Source organism: Lissotriton helveticus, chromosome 3_1 (genome assembly GCF_964261635.1).
Source record: "Lissotriton helveticus chromosome 3_1, aLisHel1.1, whole genome shotgun sequence".
NCBI lineage: Eukaryota > Metazoa > Chordata > Amphibia > Caudata > Salamandridae > Lissotriton > Lissotriton helveticus.
Window position 1 is genome coordinate 583,303,993 of NC_136061.1, and position 19,487 is coordinate 583,323,479.

Genomic DNA, 19,487 nt, shown 5'->3' on the forward strand with positions numbered 1-19,487 from the left:
GCACACCGCAAGCCAAGCGCCACTCCACACACACCGCCAGCCAAGCACCACTCCACACACACCGCCAGCCAAGCACCACTCCACGCACACCATCCAGCCAAGTACCTCTCCACACACACCGCTAGCCAAACACCACTCCACACACACCACCAGCCAAGCACCACTCCGTGCACAGACAGCCAAGTACCACTCCACGCACACCATCCAGCCAAGCGCCACTCCACACACAATGCCAGCCAAGCAGCACTCCGTGCACAGACAGCCAAGTACCACTGCACGCACACCATCCAGCCAAGTGCCACGCCACACGCACCGCCAGCCAAGCACCACTCCATGCACAGACAGCCAAGTACCACTCCACGCACACCATCCAGCCAAGCGCCACTCCACACACACCGCCAGCCAAGCATCACTCCACGCACACCGCAAGCCAAGCGCCACTCCACACACACCGCCAGCCAAGCACCACTCCGTGCACAGACAGCCAAGTACCACTCCACGCACACCACCAGCCAAGCGCCACTCCACACACACCGCCAGCCAAGCACCACTCCACACACACCGCCAGCCAAGGCAGTAAGGACAAAAAAAGACCAACTGGCACCAAGGGAGGCGGACAGTAAAAAACAACCAAAATTATAACCACCATTGGAACAAAACTCAAATCCTAGGGCCTAGTGGGCCAAAAAATAGGAGGCAAAACGGCAGAAAAAACGGGCCGATTTGCCCCCGGGGGGGGGGGGGGGGGGCAGAAAATCAAAAAGATTCACAGTCCACCTGGAAGCGACCCTTGCCCATGGGGTCTCTTCCTAAAAACTAAATTTAAATTCCCTGGTGCTAGTGGGCATTTTCTGCCCCCCCCCCCCCCCCCCGTGGGCAACATTTCAAAAAAACGGGCCGATTTGCCCCCAGGGTGGACAGAAAAACAAAAACACAATCATGGCCACCTGGAAGCGACCCTTACCCAAGGGGTCGCTTCCCAAAACAAACACATTGCCCCAACAAAAATCCCTGGTGCTAGTGGGAAATTTCTGCCCCCCCTGGGGGCAAAACGGCCAAAAAAACGGGCCGATTTGCACCCAGGGGGGACAGAAAATCGAAAAGTATTTGTCTGTCCACCTGGCCAAGGGGTCTCTTCCTAAAAGCTAAATTCAAAATCCCTGGTGGTAGTGGGCATTTTCTGCCCCTCCTGGGGGCAAAACGGCAAAAAAAAGGGCCGATTTGCCCCCAGGGGGACAGAAAATCGTAAACATAATATATGGCCGCCAGGAAGCGACCCTTACCCAAGGGGTCGCTTCCAAAATAAACACAATGCCTTCCAAAAAAACCCTGGTGCTAGTGGGGAATTTCTGCCCCCCCTGGGGGCAAAACGGCAGAAAAAACGGGCCGATTTGCCCCCTGGGGGGGCAGAAAAACAAAAAGTTAATGTGAGGCCACCTGGAAGCGACCCTTGCCCAAGGGGTCACTTCCTGTAAACTAAATTTAAATCCCTGGTGCTAGTGGTGGGCAATTCCGCCGCATGATCGTGACGCTGTGCGCGATCGTGAGGCAGAAATGCCCTGCAAAGAGACATCAGGGGAGAGGAAAATCTCTTTCCTCTCCCCTGATGCCTCTTTGCGGCCCCAAACCACCCCCAAGCACGAAAAACCTACCTCCTCTCTCGGTGCGCAGGAAGCAAATGGCTTCCCGAGCGCTGGGAATCCCTGATGATGTCAGCGCGCGCTGTGCGCGCTGACTTCATCAGGGATTCCCATGGGGAGGGGCGGGGGGGCAGCGGAAACTCGTCCGCTGCCATCCCCGAACAGCAAACGGAAATCGAAGACCCTCGGGGGGAGCGCCAGCGCTTCCCCCGAGGGTGGGGCTCATGACGAGCTGGGCTCGTCATCAGCACACGACCGGTGTGCACCATGACGAGCCCAGCTCGTCATCAGCCCCGAAGGGGTTAAGACAGGAGACACACTGATTGCTTGGTGGTGATTGGGGTTCCTTCTCCTTGACCTGTTGTGTGCTTCCGTGGGTCATTCATGTACCACTTGGAATTTTCAGTATGTAGCCTCCAGGCTTCTTATCACATTCCCTTATCTTTGTTTACTTCTCACCACAGTCAATCTGCTCTATTCCATCAAGCTACCTTGCATAGTCATGTACGATATTGCTGCTTGTCTTGCTATTCCTGTTTGCATGACTTATTCCCAAGTAAAGTGAAGTAAAGTAATGTGTATAGGCCATATGCATTTTTTATTTTTTACATAATTTTACTAATAAAATTTGCAACTGTTGACTGTAATCTTACAAATACACGGTAAAAAAAACTGGAATGGCAGTTCTGTATGGTGCCAAGATTTGAGGGTACATTAAAATAAATGAACTACACGCAATAGAAAATGTGTTTTTATACTTTGTTAAAGCTTGGATTCCGTACCCCCATAATTTTGCTTTATCTGGAGCCGGGTATTAACACAATCAGAGAAATTATAGGCTTTTACCCATTGTTAAACAGAAATTGATTGAGTAGCAATGACCATGCCATATGTATTTAAAATCTCAATTAGAAGTGACTGCTTTAAAAGCAGCTGATGCTATTCGTTGAGCAAAATCCTTGAAGGGGCTACTTAAAGTTGTAGACCATATTTGTCTATGGGAGAACCTTGTTCTAATGGGCCTGAGGCTATTCGGCTGTGAAGGAGGCATATTGGTCTTATAAATCAAAAATAGTAGAGATCACAACTAAGCACAGCACTATAGCCGCTCTAGCTATCGTGCCATAGAGAACCCTGTGAGACAAGTTGCTTCCAGAATTAGGCTGTTCCCTATATATTACATTTGATTTTCCTGAGTAGAGTATACGAGCAAAGTGGGATGTTGGTCAATCAGCAACCACAATCCTAGTCCAGGGAAGGCACTGGCAAACCCCAAATTAACCTCTGCTCACCACCTGGTAGTGTGGCACAGAGACGTCAGGCTCAACTTAGGGGCAATATGTAAAGGATTTGTGCAACACGTCAAACTGTAAAACAGCAAAAATACCACACAAAAAGACCCCACACCAGGTTAGAAAAATAGATCTGGATTTAACAAATAAAACAAGACCAAAATGATAAATAATACTGTCAGGTTCGGCTTTAGGCTTCTTCGGGGCTGAGTTGAGAGTCCAATACCTGGCCCTACTAAACCACCTCAATGTTCGATATGCATAGACACAAACAAAGGAGATGATTCAACGGGGCGCGGGAAAGGAAGGGAACAGCGGGGAGGGAGATCTGTAACGACAAATTACAACAGATTAGAACACCCTATCTCCCTAACTCAGTAAAGGGGAATTCTACAATGGCCTTCCCTACCCAAGTAACATCCCACGAGTTATGAATAATACCTGTAAAGGAAAATACACAAGACTTTAATCCTAGGGGAGACACTGATCTGGAGAAGGTATGAGGACTTGTACCCAGCTGTAAAACAAAACATACACTGTATTTCATACACTGTTGTAGGAACACACAAATGACTGATGTATAACAATTCGTACCCTACACATACCCTGAATATTGCTTCATATCTATTTGTATGGGTATGTCACAAGCCCTGCTCTCATGCCCCTCCTGTCTCCTGCAGAAAGAAAACAAGAAAAAATAACAAATGCTGCTGTACTTGGAACCTGGCCTGAAAACACCTAAAGGTTCCTTTCGTAATGACTGCAGTGTTGCCTTCACACTACTGTGCAGAATTCTTTGCTGTGCCACTTTTGATAAAAGGATGAATGTTTACTCCTGTCGCGCACATGAATAGCGAGGCTCAATACTTAGGAGCAAGTGAGTCCCTTCGCTTTGCTTTTAAACGCAATGTACACCAACATGAATATTCACACACTGTGAGTCTGACAAATGGAGCTGCGCAATGTTTCTGTAGCTCTAATTGCCTCGAAAATGCCAAACACGGGTCTGAAACAATGTACTAAGAGGGGAAACAGAAATACACTCAGCCGAGTGATCTTCCCCGCTTTCTGTCACAGCCGGCCGGTGTGCTGTTGGGATCGATGGAACCAACGCCTCACACCGCCTCCAGAAAGCCTTTACTCACGGTTCTGTAGGACTCGGAAACAAGTCGGATCAATACCGATGGTCCGGAGCTCCGCACAGCACGTCCCTGAAACAACGGAATTATCGGCGTCTTGCAGCCGTTGGTTCCGTCCCTTTGATTCCTGGCATGCGCGCGCACGCTCGACGTCAAACGTGACCTACTCGCGGCATGCCGGGAAATGTAGTCTTTGTGCTAATTGATTCCGCCGGGCCCCGTGAACAACGCTGTCACTGCCCGGGATCCATGAAGGGATCTGCGACCCACGCGGAACATGACAGTACATCCCCCTTCACAACGGGGTCAGTCACTCCCGTGGCTTCGCCGGAAACAAACGATGGAAACGAGCCACCAGCCGAGGAGCCCGAACGGCCCTAGCCGGTTCCCAGGAATCCTCCTCCGGCCCAAACCCTTTCCAGGACAGCAAGTATTGCAAGCGACCCCTCACCCATCTAGAGTCTAAGACCTTCCTCACCTCATACTCTTGGTCCTGTTGCACCCCAACAGGCCGAGGGGTTATACGCACAGAACACTTGGAAGGTTTCAAGAGCGACACATGAAAAACCGGATGGATACGCATCTGCGTCGGTAGACGCAGACGTACAGCCACCGGGTTTACATGTTCCACCACTCGGTAGGGACCAATGAACCGGGGGTTGAACACGCTGTGTCGTTTAAACCGGATGTTTCTCGTGGACAACCACACAAGATCCCCCTTCCGATAGACCGGATTGGGTCTCCTGTGCTTGTCGGCTTGGCGCTTGTAACTAGCTTTGGCCAGTGCAAGATTCCTGCGTGTCTCCAAAAGAACTTGGCGCACCCGCAGCAGTCTTTCCTTCACTTCAGGTATTTTTATGTTATCGGAAGGTAACAGCATGGGGTTGAACCGGGGGTGATGCCCATAGGAACAATAGAAAGGCGAGTGTTGCGTGGATGCATGTTGGGTGCTATTGTAGGCCACCTCTGCCACCCACAACCAAGATACCCAAGAATCACTGCTTTCTTGTACATAACAACGGAGATATTGTTTCAAGGATTGATTTACTCTCTCCGTCTGACCATCCGTTTGCGGATGGAAGCTCGTGGATACTGACGAGGTGATATGTAAGGCGGTGCACCACGTTTTCCAGAATCGGGCTGTAAACTGTGCCCCGCGATCAGATACTATATCACGGGGCAGGCCATGTAGCCTTACAATGTTCACTAGAAGGAGGTGAGCTAATTGGCCTGCAGTGGGCACCTGAGCACAGGCGATGAAGTGGCCCATCTTTGTTAAGAAATCCACCACAACCACAATTGCTGTTTTGCCTTGGTCTTTCGGGAGTCCTACTATGAAGTCCACTGAGAACCTTTCCCACGGAAGGACGGGAGTGGTTAGCGGTTGTAGCAACCCCTGCGGTTGTTGTCGGTTCGATTTCATCTGGTTACAGATAACACACTCCGCCGTCCATTGTTTCAAATCTGGTCTGATGGAAGGCCACCAGAATTGTCTTTGGGTTTTCTCCAATGTTTTGATGAATCCCATATGTCCTGCACACGGAACATTGTGACACCAGGAGAACACAATTTTTTGCAAGGCAGTCGTGGGTACTAGGACCTGTGTTCCTCTCATAGGGATGCCTTGTTTCATCTTCCACTCAGGGTGATGACGGAGCCATGTGCGCCACACACAAGTCTGGGCTCCTCTCCGTACTCCCGATAGGAAATCGTTGGTGTGTGTCACTCCTATCACCTGTTCTGGCTCGACAATCGATCGAACGGGCTTCTCCTCCGGGAACAGTTGATTTTCTCTTCTGGTCAACGCATCGGCTTTTCTGTTCTTCGTACCGGGCCTGAACGTAACCACGAAGCGGAATTCCTCAAAAAACATCATCCATCGTAGTTGCCTGGGGGACAGATGTCTTGCTGCTCTTAAAAACTGCAGATTACGATGGTCGGTATACACGGTGATCACGTGTTTGGCTCCCATCAGCCAGTGTCGCCATGTCAGGAAAGCGTCTCTTATGGCGAGCAATTCCTTTTCCGCGATCGTGTAATTCACTTCCGCGGGACTGAGTTTCCGTGACATGTAAGCAATTGGATGAAGTACTCCTGTGGTTTTCTCTTTTTGGGACAATACTGCCCCCAGAGCAATCTCAGAGGCGTCTGCCTCGACAATAAACGGTAAATCAGGATTGGCATGTGTTAACACCGGGGCTGAGGAAAAAGCAGTTTTTAACGCCGTAAACGCCCGCTGAGCTTCTTGATCCCACGCGAACCGCGTGTTCTTTTTCGTGAGTCTCGTGAGGGGTGTCACCATTCCTGAGAATCCTGCTATAAATCTTCTGTAGAAGTTGGCGAATCCCAACAGGCTCTGTATGTCCTTGACATTCTTGGGCACTGGCCATTCCACTATAGCTTGCACTTTCCTTTCTGCCATCACTTGACCCGAAGGCGTCAACATTACGCCCAGAAATTCCACCGTAGTGACGTGGAATTCGCACTTAGTGATCTTGCAGAAAAGCTGGTGTTCCCTTAGTGCCTGTAACACGGATTTGACATGGGTGATGTGCTCCTCAGTTGAATTCGAATAAATCAGAATATCGTCTATGTAGACTACTACGTGACGATCCAAAAAGTCGCGAAGAACTTCGTTGAGGAAGAATTGAAATGCGGCCGGGGCATTGCAAAGTCCAAAGGGCATTACTAGATACTCGTAGAGTCCATACCGCGTTTTAAAGGCCGTCTTCCACTCATCACCCTGCCGAATGCGCACAAGGTGATATGCCCCACGCAGGTCCAACTTCGTGTAAATACTCGCTGCACGGACTTGTTCCAGGAGTACTGGGATCAAAGGCAAGGGGTATTGATTTTTTACTGTGATGGCGTTTAACGCGCGGTAGTCGATGCAGCACCTCTTTTCACCATTTGCTTTAGGTATGAAGAATAATGGAGACGCTGCAGGGGATCTGGAAGGTCTAATGAAACCCAGAGCCAAGTATTTATCAAGATATTCTCTCAAGGTTTCGGTTTCGGGCAATGTTAAAGCGTAGATTCTCCCGTTGGGGATTTCCGAACCTGGGAGGAGGTCGATGCGACAATCATAGGTTCTGTGAGGTGGGAGCTCTTCTGCCTCTTTGTCATTAAAGATCGCCCCAAACTCTGCATAGCAAGGAGGCAATGTCACTTCTTTTTCTGCTGCTGTGGCTATGGTGTGCAATGAAGCTAAAGTGGACGCAGGGTTCTTAGGGGTCATTACGCAGTGTTCACTACAGTACGGAGAGAGAAACTGGATCGTTTTAGTGGTCCAACGTATATCAGGGTCATGTTTCTGTAACCATGGGAGACCCAGAATTATTCCGTACTGTGGTGCTTCTATGATGTTGAAAGCAAGCGTTTCATGATGGTGATCCTCATACTCCAGTTCATATTCTATCGTGTGGTACCGTATGGGTCCTGCTTGTAACTCGTTCCCGTCTACAGCGTAAACCGTTTCTGGGGTGTTTTTGGGTACTAGTGTTACTCCTAGTCTCCGCGCTTCAGTGAAATCCATAAAACAACCCGTAGCCCCGGAGTCGACCATCACATGTACTTCCTGTTGTACCCCTTCTATCATCATGAACATTGGTAAAAACAGATGTGTTTTCTCTGCTTCGGTTCTTGGGGCGAGCGAAGGGATGATATGTGTGCTTGAGGGCTTCCCTTCATCCTCCCTCAAGCCGTGGAGTTTCCCGAATCCTTTTCTGCCGCTCCGGCGATTAGTTGTCCTCCCTTATATCTGTTGCCTTTCGGCTTCACAGGGCATTCGCGCAGGAAGTGGCCTTTCTTTCCGCAGTAGAGACACAACCCTTGTTTGCGCCTATGGTCTCTTTCACTAGCGGTTAGGGATGCTCGCACGGCCCCTACATCCATCGCTTCGGAATGAGTAGTCGGTTTTTCTCCACTACTGGCTTGTTCATAGGGTATCACGGTTTTGTCTTTTTTCTTATGTTCACCTTTTCTTTCTTTCATACGATGATCCAATCGTAAGGCGAGCTCTATCAATGCAGTGCAGGTACGGGGTTGCGGATCGATCTGGGCCAACACATCCTTCATTTCCTCGCTAAGGCCTTGATAGAACAAAGCTGTTCTCTTGACCTCCGGCCAATCCGTTTCGGCCACAAGTCTTCTGAAGTTGTTGAGGTACGTGACAAGATCAGCATCTCCCTGTTTTAGCTTTAGAAGTTCTCTGTCTGCCGTGAAGGTCTCCGCCCTTCTATCGAACGTTTTCTCGAATTCCTCCCTAAAATCATCCCAGTGATATAGGAGAGGGTCATCCCTTCGGACTATCGGAACCGCCCACTGAGCAGCTTCCCCGCCTAAATAAGAAATGAGGAAAGCCACCCTCGCCTGATGTGTGGAAAACATTTTTGGTTTGCACATAAAGTGCATCAGAACCTGTGTCATAAACACCTGTACTTTTCTAATGTCCCCATGGTATCGTTCCGGTGGAGCTAAGGGTATTTGGGCCGGCATTTCTACCACCACCGAAGTGGTAGGGGAAGCGCCACCGGTAGCTCCCGAGGTTGCGGAGGCTAACGGCAATCTATCCATCCTAGCCCTTAATTGTGCGTTCTCCGCCCTTGAGGCGGCTACCTCTCTATTGGACGCGGCTAGCTCTACCTGCACTAAGGCTAGAGCGGCCATAACGTCCTCTAAGGTAGTCATGGTGACTCTCAAAACAGCCAAGAAGAGGTAAAATCCTTGGGCCGATAATTCTGTCAGGTTCGGCTTTAGGCTTCTTCGGGGCTGAGTTGAGAGTCCAATACCTGGCCCTACTAAACCACCTCAATGTTCGATATGCATAGACACAAACAAAGGAGATGATTCAACGGGGCGCGGGAAAGGAAGGGAACAGCGGGGAGGGAGATCTGTAACGACAAATTACAACAGATTAGAACACCCTATCTCCCTAACTCAGTAAAGGGGAATTCTACAATGGCCTTCCCTACCCAAGTAACATCCCACGAGTTATGAATAATACCTGTAAAGGAAAATACACAAGACTTTAATCCTAGGGGAGACACTGATCTGGAGAAGGTATGAGGACTTGTACCCAGCTGTAAAACAAAACATACACTGTATTTCATACACTGTTGTAGGAACACACAAATGACTGATGTATAACAATTCGTACCCTACACATACCCTGAATATTGCTTCATATCTATTTGTATGGGTATGTCACAAGCCCTGCTCTCATGCCCCTCCTGTCTCCTGCAGAAAGAAAACAAGAAAAAATAACAAATGCTGCTGTACTTGGAACCTGGCCTGAAAACACCTAAAGGTTCCTTTCGTAATGACTGCAGTGTTGCCTTCACACTACTGTGCAGAATTCTTTGCTGTGCCACTTTTGATAAAAGGATGAATGTTTACTCCTGTCGCGCACATGAATAGCGAGGCTCAATACTTAGGAGCAAGTGAGTCCCTTCGCTTTGCTTTTAAACGCAATGTACACCAACATGAATATTCACACACTGTGAGTCTGACAAATGGAGCTGCGCAATGTTTCTGTAGCTCTAATTGCCTCGAAAATGCCAAACACGGGTCTGAAACAATGTACTAAGAGGGGAAACAGAAATACACTCAGCCGAGTGATCTTCCCCGCTTTCTGTCACAGCCGGCCGGTGTGCTGTTGGGATCGATGGAACCAACGCCTCACACCGCCTCCAGAAAGCCTTTACTCACGGTTCTGTAGGACTCGGAAACAAGTCGGATCAATACCGATGGTCCGGAGCTCCGCACAGCACGTCCCTGAAACAACGGAATTATCGGCGTCTTGCAGCCGTTGGTTCCGTCCCTTTGATTCCTGGCATGCGCGCGCACGCTCGACGTCAAACGTGACCTACTCGCGGTATGCCGGGAAATGTAGTCTTTGTGCTAATTGATTCCGCCGGGCCCCGTGAACAACGCTGTCACTGCCCGGGATCCATGAAGGGATCTGCGACCCACGCGGAACATGACAAATACAATCAGTAAAACCGAAGTCATGCATTTTGAAAGAATAAACTGAAGAATAGCTACTAACAGCATAAAGCTCCAGCCACGGCTATCTGGTTGCGCTGGACAAATGTTTATGGTGACCGCAAAGGAGCACGGGTCGGATACAGTTTCAACTCAGTCCTGTTGAAGTTTTACCTTCTCAAGTTTTGTGCCCAGCATCCCATTCCCATTGGAGAGTGTCGCAGGCGGTGGTCAGCGTGACACGAAGAACTGGTGTGGAGTCATGGATGGGCGGGCTGGAGCTTCTCGTTGGTGGTCCTCCACAGACATTTGATGTTGCTGTGCGAAGAACCGAGCTGATTTCCAGTGTGAGCTGTGCAGTTTTGGTGCAAAGGGACTTGATTTCATGAACCACACCAAGGTTCCAGGACCTGAGAGGCATCACTTGAAGTCATGAACTCACTGCAGCTGGGTCCAGTAGCTGGTTGGGGAGTCTTTTATGTCCTTGAGGTTCAGACCAGGTCAGCAGACTAGCCTTTTGAGTCACTGGGGTTCAGGATGAAGTTGCAGGTCGAGTTCTTCTTCCCCAGGCAAGAGGGCCGCAGGTCAGCACAGCAGCGCAGTAGTTCATTTAGAGCAGCAGTCCAGCAGAGTGGCAGTCCCTGTATCAACACAGCAGTCCTTCTTCCTAGCAGGGTATACACAAATCCAGAAGTATACTGAAGAGTTGGTATCTGAGGTCCTGTATTTATACGTGGATGTGCAATTTGAAGTGGCTAAAAGCTTCTAGAGGCATGACTATGGAGTGTGCATATGCCTTCCTTTTTTTGTCCCCATACTAACTACAGGGGGTATGCAGCAATTTGTGTGGAGACAGGACACATCCTATTCAAGTGTAAGTGGGCCCAGATCCTCCCACCCATCCTGCATGTGATGGCCCATCCAGTCACACCTTAGCTGTCTAGGAGGAATACGCAAAGCTCAACTGTCAGACTCTAAATGGCTAAGACAAGAAAATGCTAACATAGGATTTTAAATTGTGATTCCAGAGACACCAAACATGAACTGGTCATCTTTTCCAATTTGGAAATTTCACTTATAAAATGTAATAAGGCAATTCCAATGTTATCCTATGGAAAAGATAGGCCTTGGAGTAGTGAAACATGAATTTAAGAGCTTTTCCCTACAAAGACATGTAAAACCTAAAAGTACATGTCCTACTTTTAAATACATTGCATCCTGCCCGCTGGGCTGTCCAGGGTAAATCCTATGGGTGACTTGTATGTATTAAAAAGGAAGTTTTAGGCTTGGCAAAGGGGTTTATTTTGTCTTTTCGAAATGGCAGTTTAAACTACACATGGGCTCTGCAGCGGCAGGCCTGAGACATGTGTAAGGAGCTACGTAAGTGGGTGGCACTATCAGTGCTGAAGTTTCACTAGTAGCAATTAATTCACACTCTCTGGGCACATGCAAACCCGTCAATTTACTAAGGACTTATAAGTATATTAAATAAGCCAATTTGGGTTTACCCTTTTCTACCATGTTTTAAGGAACGAGCACTTTAGCACTGGTTAGGAGTGGTAAAGTGTACAGAGTCCTAAGGCCAACAAAAACGAAATCAGCAAAACATATAGGGCAAAGTCAAAATGTTTGGGGATGACCCTGCAGAAAGGGCCACGTCCAACAGCTTGACATGCTGATGTCTGACTCTTGCTCGTTGTCCCTGCTGAATGGCAGAGGAAGTAAGGATCATGGCCTCAGGTGGAGAACTAGGAACCTCCATCATCAAATGACTTGGCTCCTGCCATCATTACAGAGTCATTCAAATCTGGCATCATATGTTTTACTTGTAGGGTAGTCAGACCTTTGGGACAGGAGAACGTGTACTTTGCAGTGTGTGGTGGAAGTAGGCCCTTGACACTACACAAATGGTTGCTGCTTGGTGCCCCTGTAATAACATTTGCTTTACTGACTCACACCTCCAAGTTTGAATGTAAGCTTGCAAATGTACTTGTTCTGAAAGAGGGCTCTCTCAGGTCCATGCAAATATGTGCATCTACATAAAGATTGTGTGCTGCTGTCTTGGTTGATCAACAAACACTGTTTATTCACCTTTGTTTCTGTTTTGGCATTAATAAAGAGGCAGCACCCATCAACAAATTTTCACTCTAGATACTAGCATGTTTGCACTGCATCATAGCACACCTTAAACATTTGTCATATATATATATTACATTGTAACAAACCTTCTGTTGTGGCTAGTTGTTCACATGACATTACATTACAATCTCCACTCGCGTAGTGGATTACTATAAGGCAATGCACTATACATTTTTGATTATAATCATAGAACATAGACAAGAAAACAAAAAACAACAAATTAGGTTAAAGAACACCCCCCAGTCCCTTCCCCGGCAGTAACCAGCAATGTACTGCATCCCTAATATGACCCCCAAAGATACTGCAACGCACTCTATAGAAAACAATGGAGGTAGGAATTTAAAAAATACCCCGAAAGAACTTAAGCTATAAAATTTGATACTAAACTTAATTAAGCAAATATGAAATGTAACTTTAAAAAAAAAAAAGTAAAGCTTCTTTAATTTAAATATGTAAAGTTAAACTAGGAATAATACAAATTCAACACAAATGAAAATGTTAGTGAGAGTGGGTAATTTTTGTAAATTATTGTTTAAATATAACTTTCATAAACTTAAATCATTATTTTTTCTGTATCTTCTTTGATTAATTTAATTTGATGAGTTAATATGCTGTAACATTGTATTTATTAGTTCCAGGTGAATAATATGTATTTTAGATTACTTTAAATTTATATCATAGCTTTAAATATTTCTAATTATTTTTTGATTAGTGGCACTGGAAATGAGTCAATAAGCAATAACTTGAAATACAAATACTAATGGCCCATATGACAAGCATTGGCATAGCCAATAGGTCTCGCCTTTGGGACCGTATAAGTGTTTAGCCAAGCAACAGTTGATGTTGTTGCACCAAGGATATTGTGCTGGAAAACTAAACTTTTATAAGATCCCAAAGGCGAGACCTATTGGCTATGCCACTGCTTGTTCAGTGTTGGCAAGTTGAGAGTGTGTGGGCGTTCAAGAGTGTGTGTATTTGTGTGAGGCACATATGCCTGTGCAAATCTGTATGTTTCTATGTAGCAGTGTGTAAGTGTCAGTGTAAAGAGGGAGTGTAACTGTGTAAGTTTTTGCAGGGGCAAGTGTTTAATTGTACAAAGATAACGTGAGTGTGCACATGTTAAAGTGTCTGTGTGATGCATGGCTGTGCAAAAACCTACTTGTGCATGTTTTCCAATGTATGTGTTTTTACAAATTTGCAAAGAGTTCTTTGTAGTGTGTATAAGTATGTAAGTATAAGTATGTGTCTGTCTGTGTCTGTGATGCAGCGAGAGAGTCTGTGTGTTTCTGTATCGTACAAGTGTGTAGGAGTGACCGCTTGCTGGTGTAACCGTGTGTGGTCCCAGTGTGTTGGAGTGGGCGTGCTAGGGCACCTGGGGATATGGTGTGTGGAAAGGTACTGCTGTGGTATGGGTGCCAGCGTACCCAAAGGTTTCTAGTGAATGGCAAGGGAAGAACCGGCCTGAAATGAAAGAGAGACGTTTATTTCATGTTCTGTAACCACTGTAATAAAATGGATGTACCGGTGAAACCCTCATGGTGCATCGGTGTCACGGAGGCACTACCGTATTTCATAGTATAGAGGGGAGCCACCTTGTTGCATATACTTTCTACTTTACCGGGCCCAGGCAAACACTACGAAGAGTACATGAGTCCAAAAATTTTAAAACGGTACACTCAAGGAGGCCTTATAAGCTTTAACACAAACTGCCTGTAGATGCTTTAAGATGCAGGTATAAGGACTCACTGAATGTTATTGTAGAGCTTTCTTGGGGACCAATATGCAAATTTGAGTTAGAATGTATAGGAAATCACTTTAACATTCATATTCCCAAACAGAACAGTGAAATTGTATAAAATGGGCTTTACAGTGGTGGCCACGGTGAACATGTTTACTTTGGGCTAAATGTCCGCACAATTGGATTGACTGTTTCTCATTATGCAGACCTAAACAAAAGAAAAATCTTTGAATGTCTTCCTAGATTAGGGGGCATTGCTCGAACCTGCACTACTGTGCCAACCACAGACTGAACTTAAAGCATGCTAGCAGCATGCCACAGTGCCTGGAGTGTGAACTGAGCATGACACTTAATGCAGGAGGGCAGTGGAGGGGAGATGGGCAGTGGTCTTACCTATTATACTACGGGTGAGTCTCAGGGGGCTGGGCTCCGTGCTCAAGGGGAAGTTCAAGATATCTCTGCTCAGGGCAGGCTCACAGGAGGAGGCATCCGATTCAGCCCCATCTCGGTCAAGTCTGCAGTGATATTCATACATCCGCAGGGAGGGCAGAGTCAACTGCTTCCTGAGGGGAGGCAATGACCGCCAGTTAAGGCATGAATACTACCAACAGAGTCACGCAATCATAAAGACGACATTAATACTAATCTGTCTACACTCAGTAATATTGTGTTGCACCTAACCAGTATTACACACGTCAGTATAAATTAAACACTTCAGATATTGTTTACATCCATGTGTTCTATCTTTATTTCAAAGTTGCAACTAAAACAATTCAGGTCAAAATGCTATAATGAAGAGAGCCAGAGCCTTACATTCTAGTTAGGAATTTTCTCATGGATGTGAACAACATAAAAATGTACATCAATCATTATTTTAAAATTAAAACATTAACGTTAAGATAAAAGTTTGGTCTCTTGTTCCCAGTACTATGAACAACATTACACAAACAAAATTGTTTCGGAATTGCTCTTTCTTTTCTATATTTGTTTTTTTTAGATTGGACATTCAGGGTCTTAGACAAATGGAAAAAAAAATGTTATTCCATGAAATGAAATGTGCCATTTATAAAGCACAAACTGTCACTCTCACAGGAGCCTCCTGGCGCTATAAGATAACGGGCTTCCACAGTGAAGAGTTAGGATCAGGATGAGTGCCAAGCAAGATTCGTCAGATGTTTCATAGATCCATGTCTTTAAGGCCTTCCTAAACTGCTCTTTAGATTCTATTGATCTTAATTGGTTTGGCATGACATTCCAGGCCCTTGCCCCTAACACAGTAGCCGACTTCCCTCCCCTGGTTTTGTGTTTGAAGCCTGGCAATTTGAGAAGGTTTGCAGAGGTGGATCCGAGTGTCCTCCTAGTCCTATATGGTGTAAATGTGGTGGAGAGATATACTAGCCCTACTCGGCGAGTATGGCTAATGATAAATTCAAATTTCAGAGAGCCATTATTTGTAAAAATCAAGTCCTCTAAGCATCTAGATTATATATCATATTATACTATGCAAATTAATTGTTTGAAAAACCCTACCTGATAGTAATTTTGTTGTTCAGAGGATTATGGGGATTTAGTTGAGGAAACTTGTTTAAATCCCATACATTTCCATTGAAAAGACAAAGACCAATACAAATATTATAGTATATGATACAAACATGTGTATTAGTCCTAGCTAAAATACCAATTTTATTCTCTTTTAATTGTTGATATAGACAAAGAAACTACATGTAGTTTGACCATAAGTTTCATCATTTCGTACATCATGTGTATGGAGAGTTGTAGCTGGGTAAAAGTGTAACATATTTAGAATGCTGTATCAATCTTAATTGGTTATCATATGGGCAACACTTAGTCCAAAACTACATGATTCGTACCTAAAAATGCAAATGATGGTTAATTATTTCAAGCTGTTCCCTTTGTTCTAAGGTTCTCAGAATCTATTATTCGTAGACGGCAACAGTGATCTATTAAAGAAAAAATAATTTAGTGACCATCTGAAGGCTACTGTCTCGGTCCTAAATTTATATATGAAAAAGCAAGAGTATGCAATCTTATTGGGAAGAACCTCCCATCCCACATTTGAAGCAAATTCTGCTGCTGAGGACATACTACATCTTTATTTTCTGTTCTTCTGGAGATTTCTTTTTTAAACGTCTACTTTGGTTTGGGTTCATTGCTGCTTACCTACCTTGTATCAATACCAGCCATGCTATATCTTTCTATAAAAAGAAACAAGTTCATAAAGGCTTTAAGCTAAATGTTATGAATTCTCTAGAACAACAAACCACTCCTTAAGGCTTTTGTCAATATTATGTTGCTTTTTAGTGAATGTCTGGTATTTTTGCCCACACAGATCTGGGAGACCGACATCCAAACCGCAAGGCAAGAGGACAGCTGCGCACAAAAATAGAGTCTGGAGAGGGAACCATTCCTGTCCGTTCGAGTAACACCATTCAGACTTGGGATGGAGTATTACAAGGAGAGAGGCTGCTCACTATGTCTTGCAGTGACAAGATAGCAAGGTAACATGCTTAAATTGTATTTGTTTGAATAGTGTTCTGTGCTCTATGAAATCGTTACTGACCTAGGTTTGAGTATTGATGTAAGCATGGTTTAAGAGAGGGAAGGCCTTAGAGCTCCCCCATGCCCCTGACCAGATTTGCCTTCATGCTCTCATTGTGTGTGTGAAGTCCTACAACCATGTCCTAGAACCCAGCATGTATGTAGTTTAGCCCACTGAACAGGAGATGCATGTATGCTAAAAACCCTCGGGCAAGCTAAGAGCATGGGGATCAAGTTGAAAGTGAGGATTGGCAGGGAATGGTCGAGAGACAAGCTGAGGCGATTATTATGTTGGAATAGTAGACTGAGAGGCCTGGTATTGGTGGCGTAATTTTTTGTTTTTTAGCTTAAAGTCTGTGATGGAGATCAAGCATGCATATAGGGTAAAAGCAGACTGACAGAAGAGTCGGTTAGCAATAGGGCTGGGAACTCAGTGGGTTACTTTCACTTAGATGTGAGCAAGATCTATTCCAAATGAGAGGTTTGAGAACCGCAAATTATATTTACTGTCTGTAGGTGAGACTCTCCCAGGATGTGAAACTTTCATCCAGTACACAAACTGCTTAACAATGAGCAAAACACAGTACAAGTAATTAAGTCTTGCTCCTACTGAGAAGCTATACTTTCCAAGTATGTGAGAATAATGCCCTGAGTGTGAAAAGTTGTGCTTGTTTGGCCTGTCAGTGTCTTTTTGTTAGAGTTTAGTTGTTCTCTGTTAATTTACCTTGCTCTCAGAGAGTGAACGTCACTTCCTGCAAGTGCAAATACTAATCTCACTCAGTAGGTGAAACCTGTTTACAGTGATACCTGATCTCATGTCAGAGACATTCTCTCTGGAAGAGGGGTTGGGAGAATGATAAGCTGTGAATGTGGAAAAGTGGGTAGATTGAGAAGGGGGAGTTTTGCTTAGAAATGTTTGGCATCTATGATATTGAAAAGACTGGTTTATATGTGTGGGATCCAATAATGGGGAGAGGATGTGGTCTAACTGCTAGGGTGATCAACCTCAAATCTGGGGAACCGGATTTGAGTCTCAGCAATGACGCTCAACATCCTGTGAATCTGGGCAATCACTTTATCTCCCAGTGCCTAACAAAAATGAAGGTGTCCTTGTGCAACGCAACTGGTGCTCATATAAAGTGCTCTGATACCTTCGGGTCAAGTTTGCGCTATATAAAACTCAGAGGAAACAAAATAAAGTTTTCCTTCCAAGATTCAGGGGCTTTTGAGTGTAATGCAAACAACAATGACCAGGTCCAATTAGGCTATGTATACTCCAAGCAATGTACTTCATATTGCACTATTTTAGCAAATGTCTCCCCTTCATTTAGAAACCATGGGGTAGAGAGTACAATGTTGCCATGCCAAGTTAAAAGGCCTCCATCCCCTCTAAAACAGTCAAGAAAAACTGACAATAAACATGGTGTGTAGTGAAAAAAAATGTGAGAAAGCGAGATGACCCCTCACGGGCGAACCACCAACGGGAAACCTGGTAGGTACTCACCAGTGTTGCCCTGTTATCATCATCTGCGGTCATCAAGCTTTAAAGTAAAGTGTCCAATTCAATGTGTAAGTGCAATTTAAAGTGCAGTGAGAAAAAGTGCAACACACAAAACAGACAAACAGTGTAATGCGACGAGATAGGATCTGCACATATATATATATGACATTTATTCTCCTTCTTAGTGCAGCCTCTCAATTAAAAAGCAGGGAGTGGCTATTAATTATATATCCACATACCACACGCCAACATATTTCATTGCCTTATATCTTTTTAGGCAATTTCTTCAGGGCAAATGATTTTTTACCACTGCATCAATTGCTGGACACACCATTATTCATGACCCTACAAAGCCAAGGCGACTCCTACTGCCTGTAAGGATGAGATTAAAATTTAGGTACAACCCCTGCAGTGGTTTGACCCAGGTCTCGTGTCATGTGTTGCCCGGGTGGAGGCAACACACAGAGGTCCTTCTAGATCGTTAGAAAACGATATTTTATTTATTATTTCAGATCTTACAGTAAATGGAAAGAAGATAATTAACACAAGAGCAAGGTAGCAACACAGAGAATTTTCAGTAAAGGAAACATAATTTAGTCAGGGGAATTTTCAAGAAGCTGCTCCCCAAAGCTTTTTGGAGGCCGATTGTTTTGTACTCTTCTGATTTGCTCAGCTAATGAGTTTAGTAGTCTTGGAGCTAGACTTGAGGCACCCAGCATCGGGGTTGTGTTTTTTTGGATAGTTGGATGACTAGGGCAGTTTGATTTTTTTTTTTTTTTTTATAACTTATGACCAAACAGTAACTTGAAACTGGAAGTTTGTTTAATATAACATTTCCTGCCTGAGACATCCTCGAATTACATCCAGCCCTAACATTCCTGCATTCAGACGCTCTACTTTCATATTTTCCCTCCAACAGCGCTTTCAGAGCTACAAAAAAGTTTCACAACTTTAACCAGATCAGATTATTTAGGTGAATCTTTCCCAATGTTATAAGGGAGCTTAACATGGACCATTTGGCCACTTTTAATCATGTAACCGGACTTTCCTCTCTTGTCCATTTCCATTTTCATTCACCTTCTGGCACCTACCATCTTTAGGGCACTACGGAATCAATTTCTATCTCTTAATAATTCAAAAGGAGAATAATCAGTCACTGAACCAGGTGTAATCTTGTAAATTAACAAGGTAGCTTGAAGAGCCCCCCTAAATGCCTGGAAACAGTAGACAAACCATTGTCTAGTACACCCAATTCACTTCCCCCGAACACTCAAAGCATTTACATCCTATAAAGTGAGTCACTTCACATTTAACATCCATCTCATACCCCACAAAACATGGATTCAATGGTAAACAAGACATACAAGCTGCATGTACATTATGCCTACCAGGGACAAACTTCACCGTAAACAGATGAGACTCTAGTTTGGCCGCTAAATGAGACGCTTTTGCCCTAATCAGCCCTCCTCCATCTGGAAATTGACTCAAATGATC

The 19,487-nt window shown here is 45.1% G+C and overlaps 1 protein-coding gene across 6 annotated transcripts in view; it reads left to right on the forward strand.

Annotated features, from left to right (window-relative positions):
• Positions 1-19,487, forward strand: part of ADARB1 (adenosine deaminase RNA specific B1) — a 964,894-nt gene that overhangs the window by 800,127 nt on the left and 145,280 nt on the right. For all 6 annotated transcript variants that reach the window (XM_078680556.1, XM_078680553.1, XM_078680555.1 and 3 more), the window contains one exon: positions 16,284-16,452. In XM_078680556.1, the coding sequence (XP_078536682.1) occupies positions 16,284-16,452 (169 nt within the window). The remainder of the gene's footprint in view (positions 1-16,283; positions 16,453-19,487) is intronic.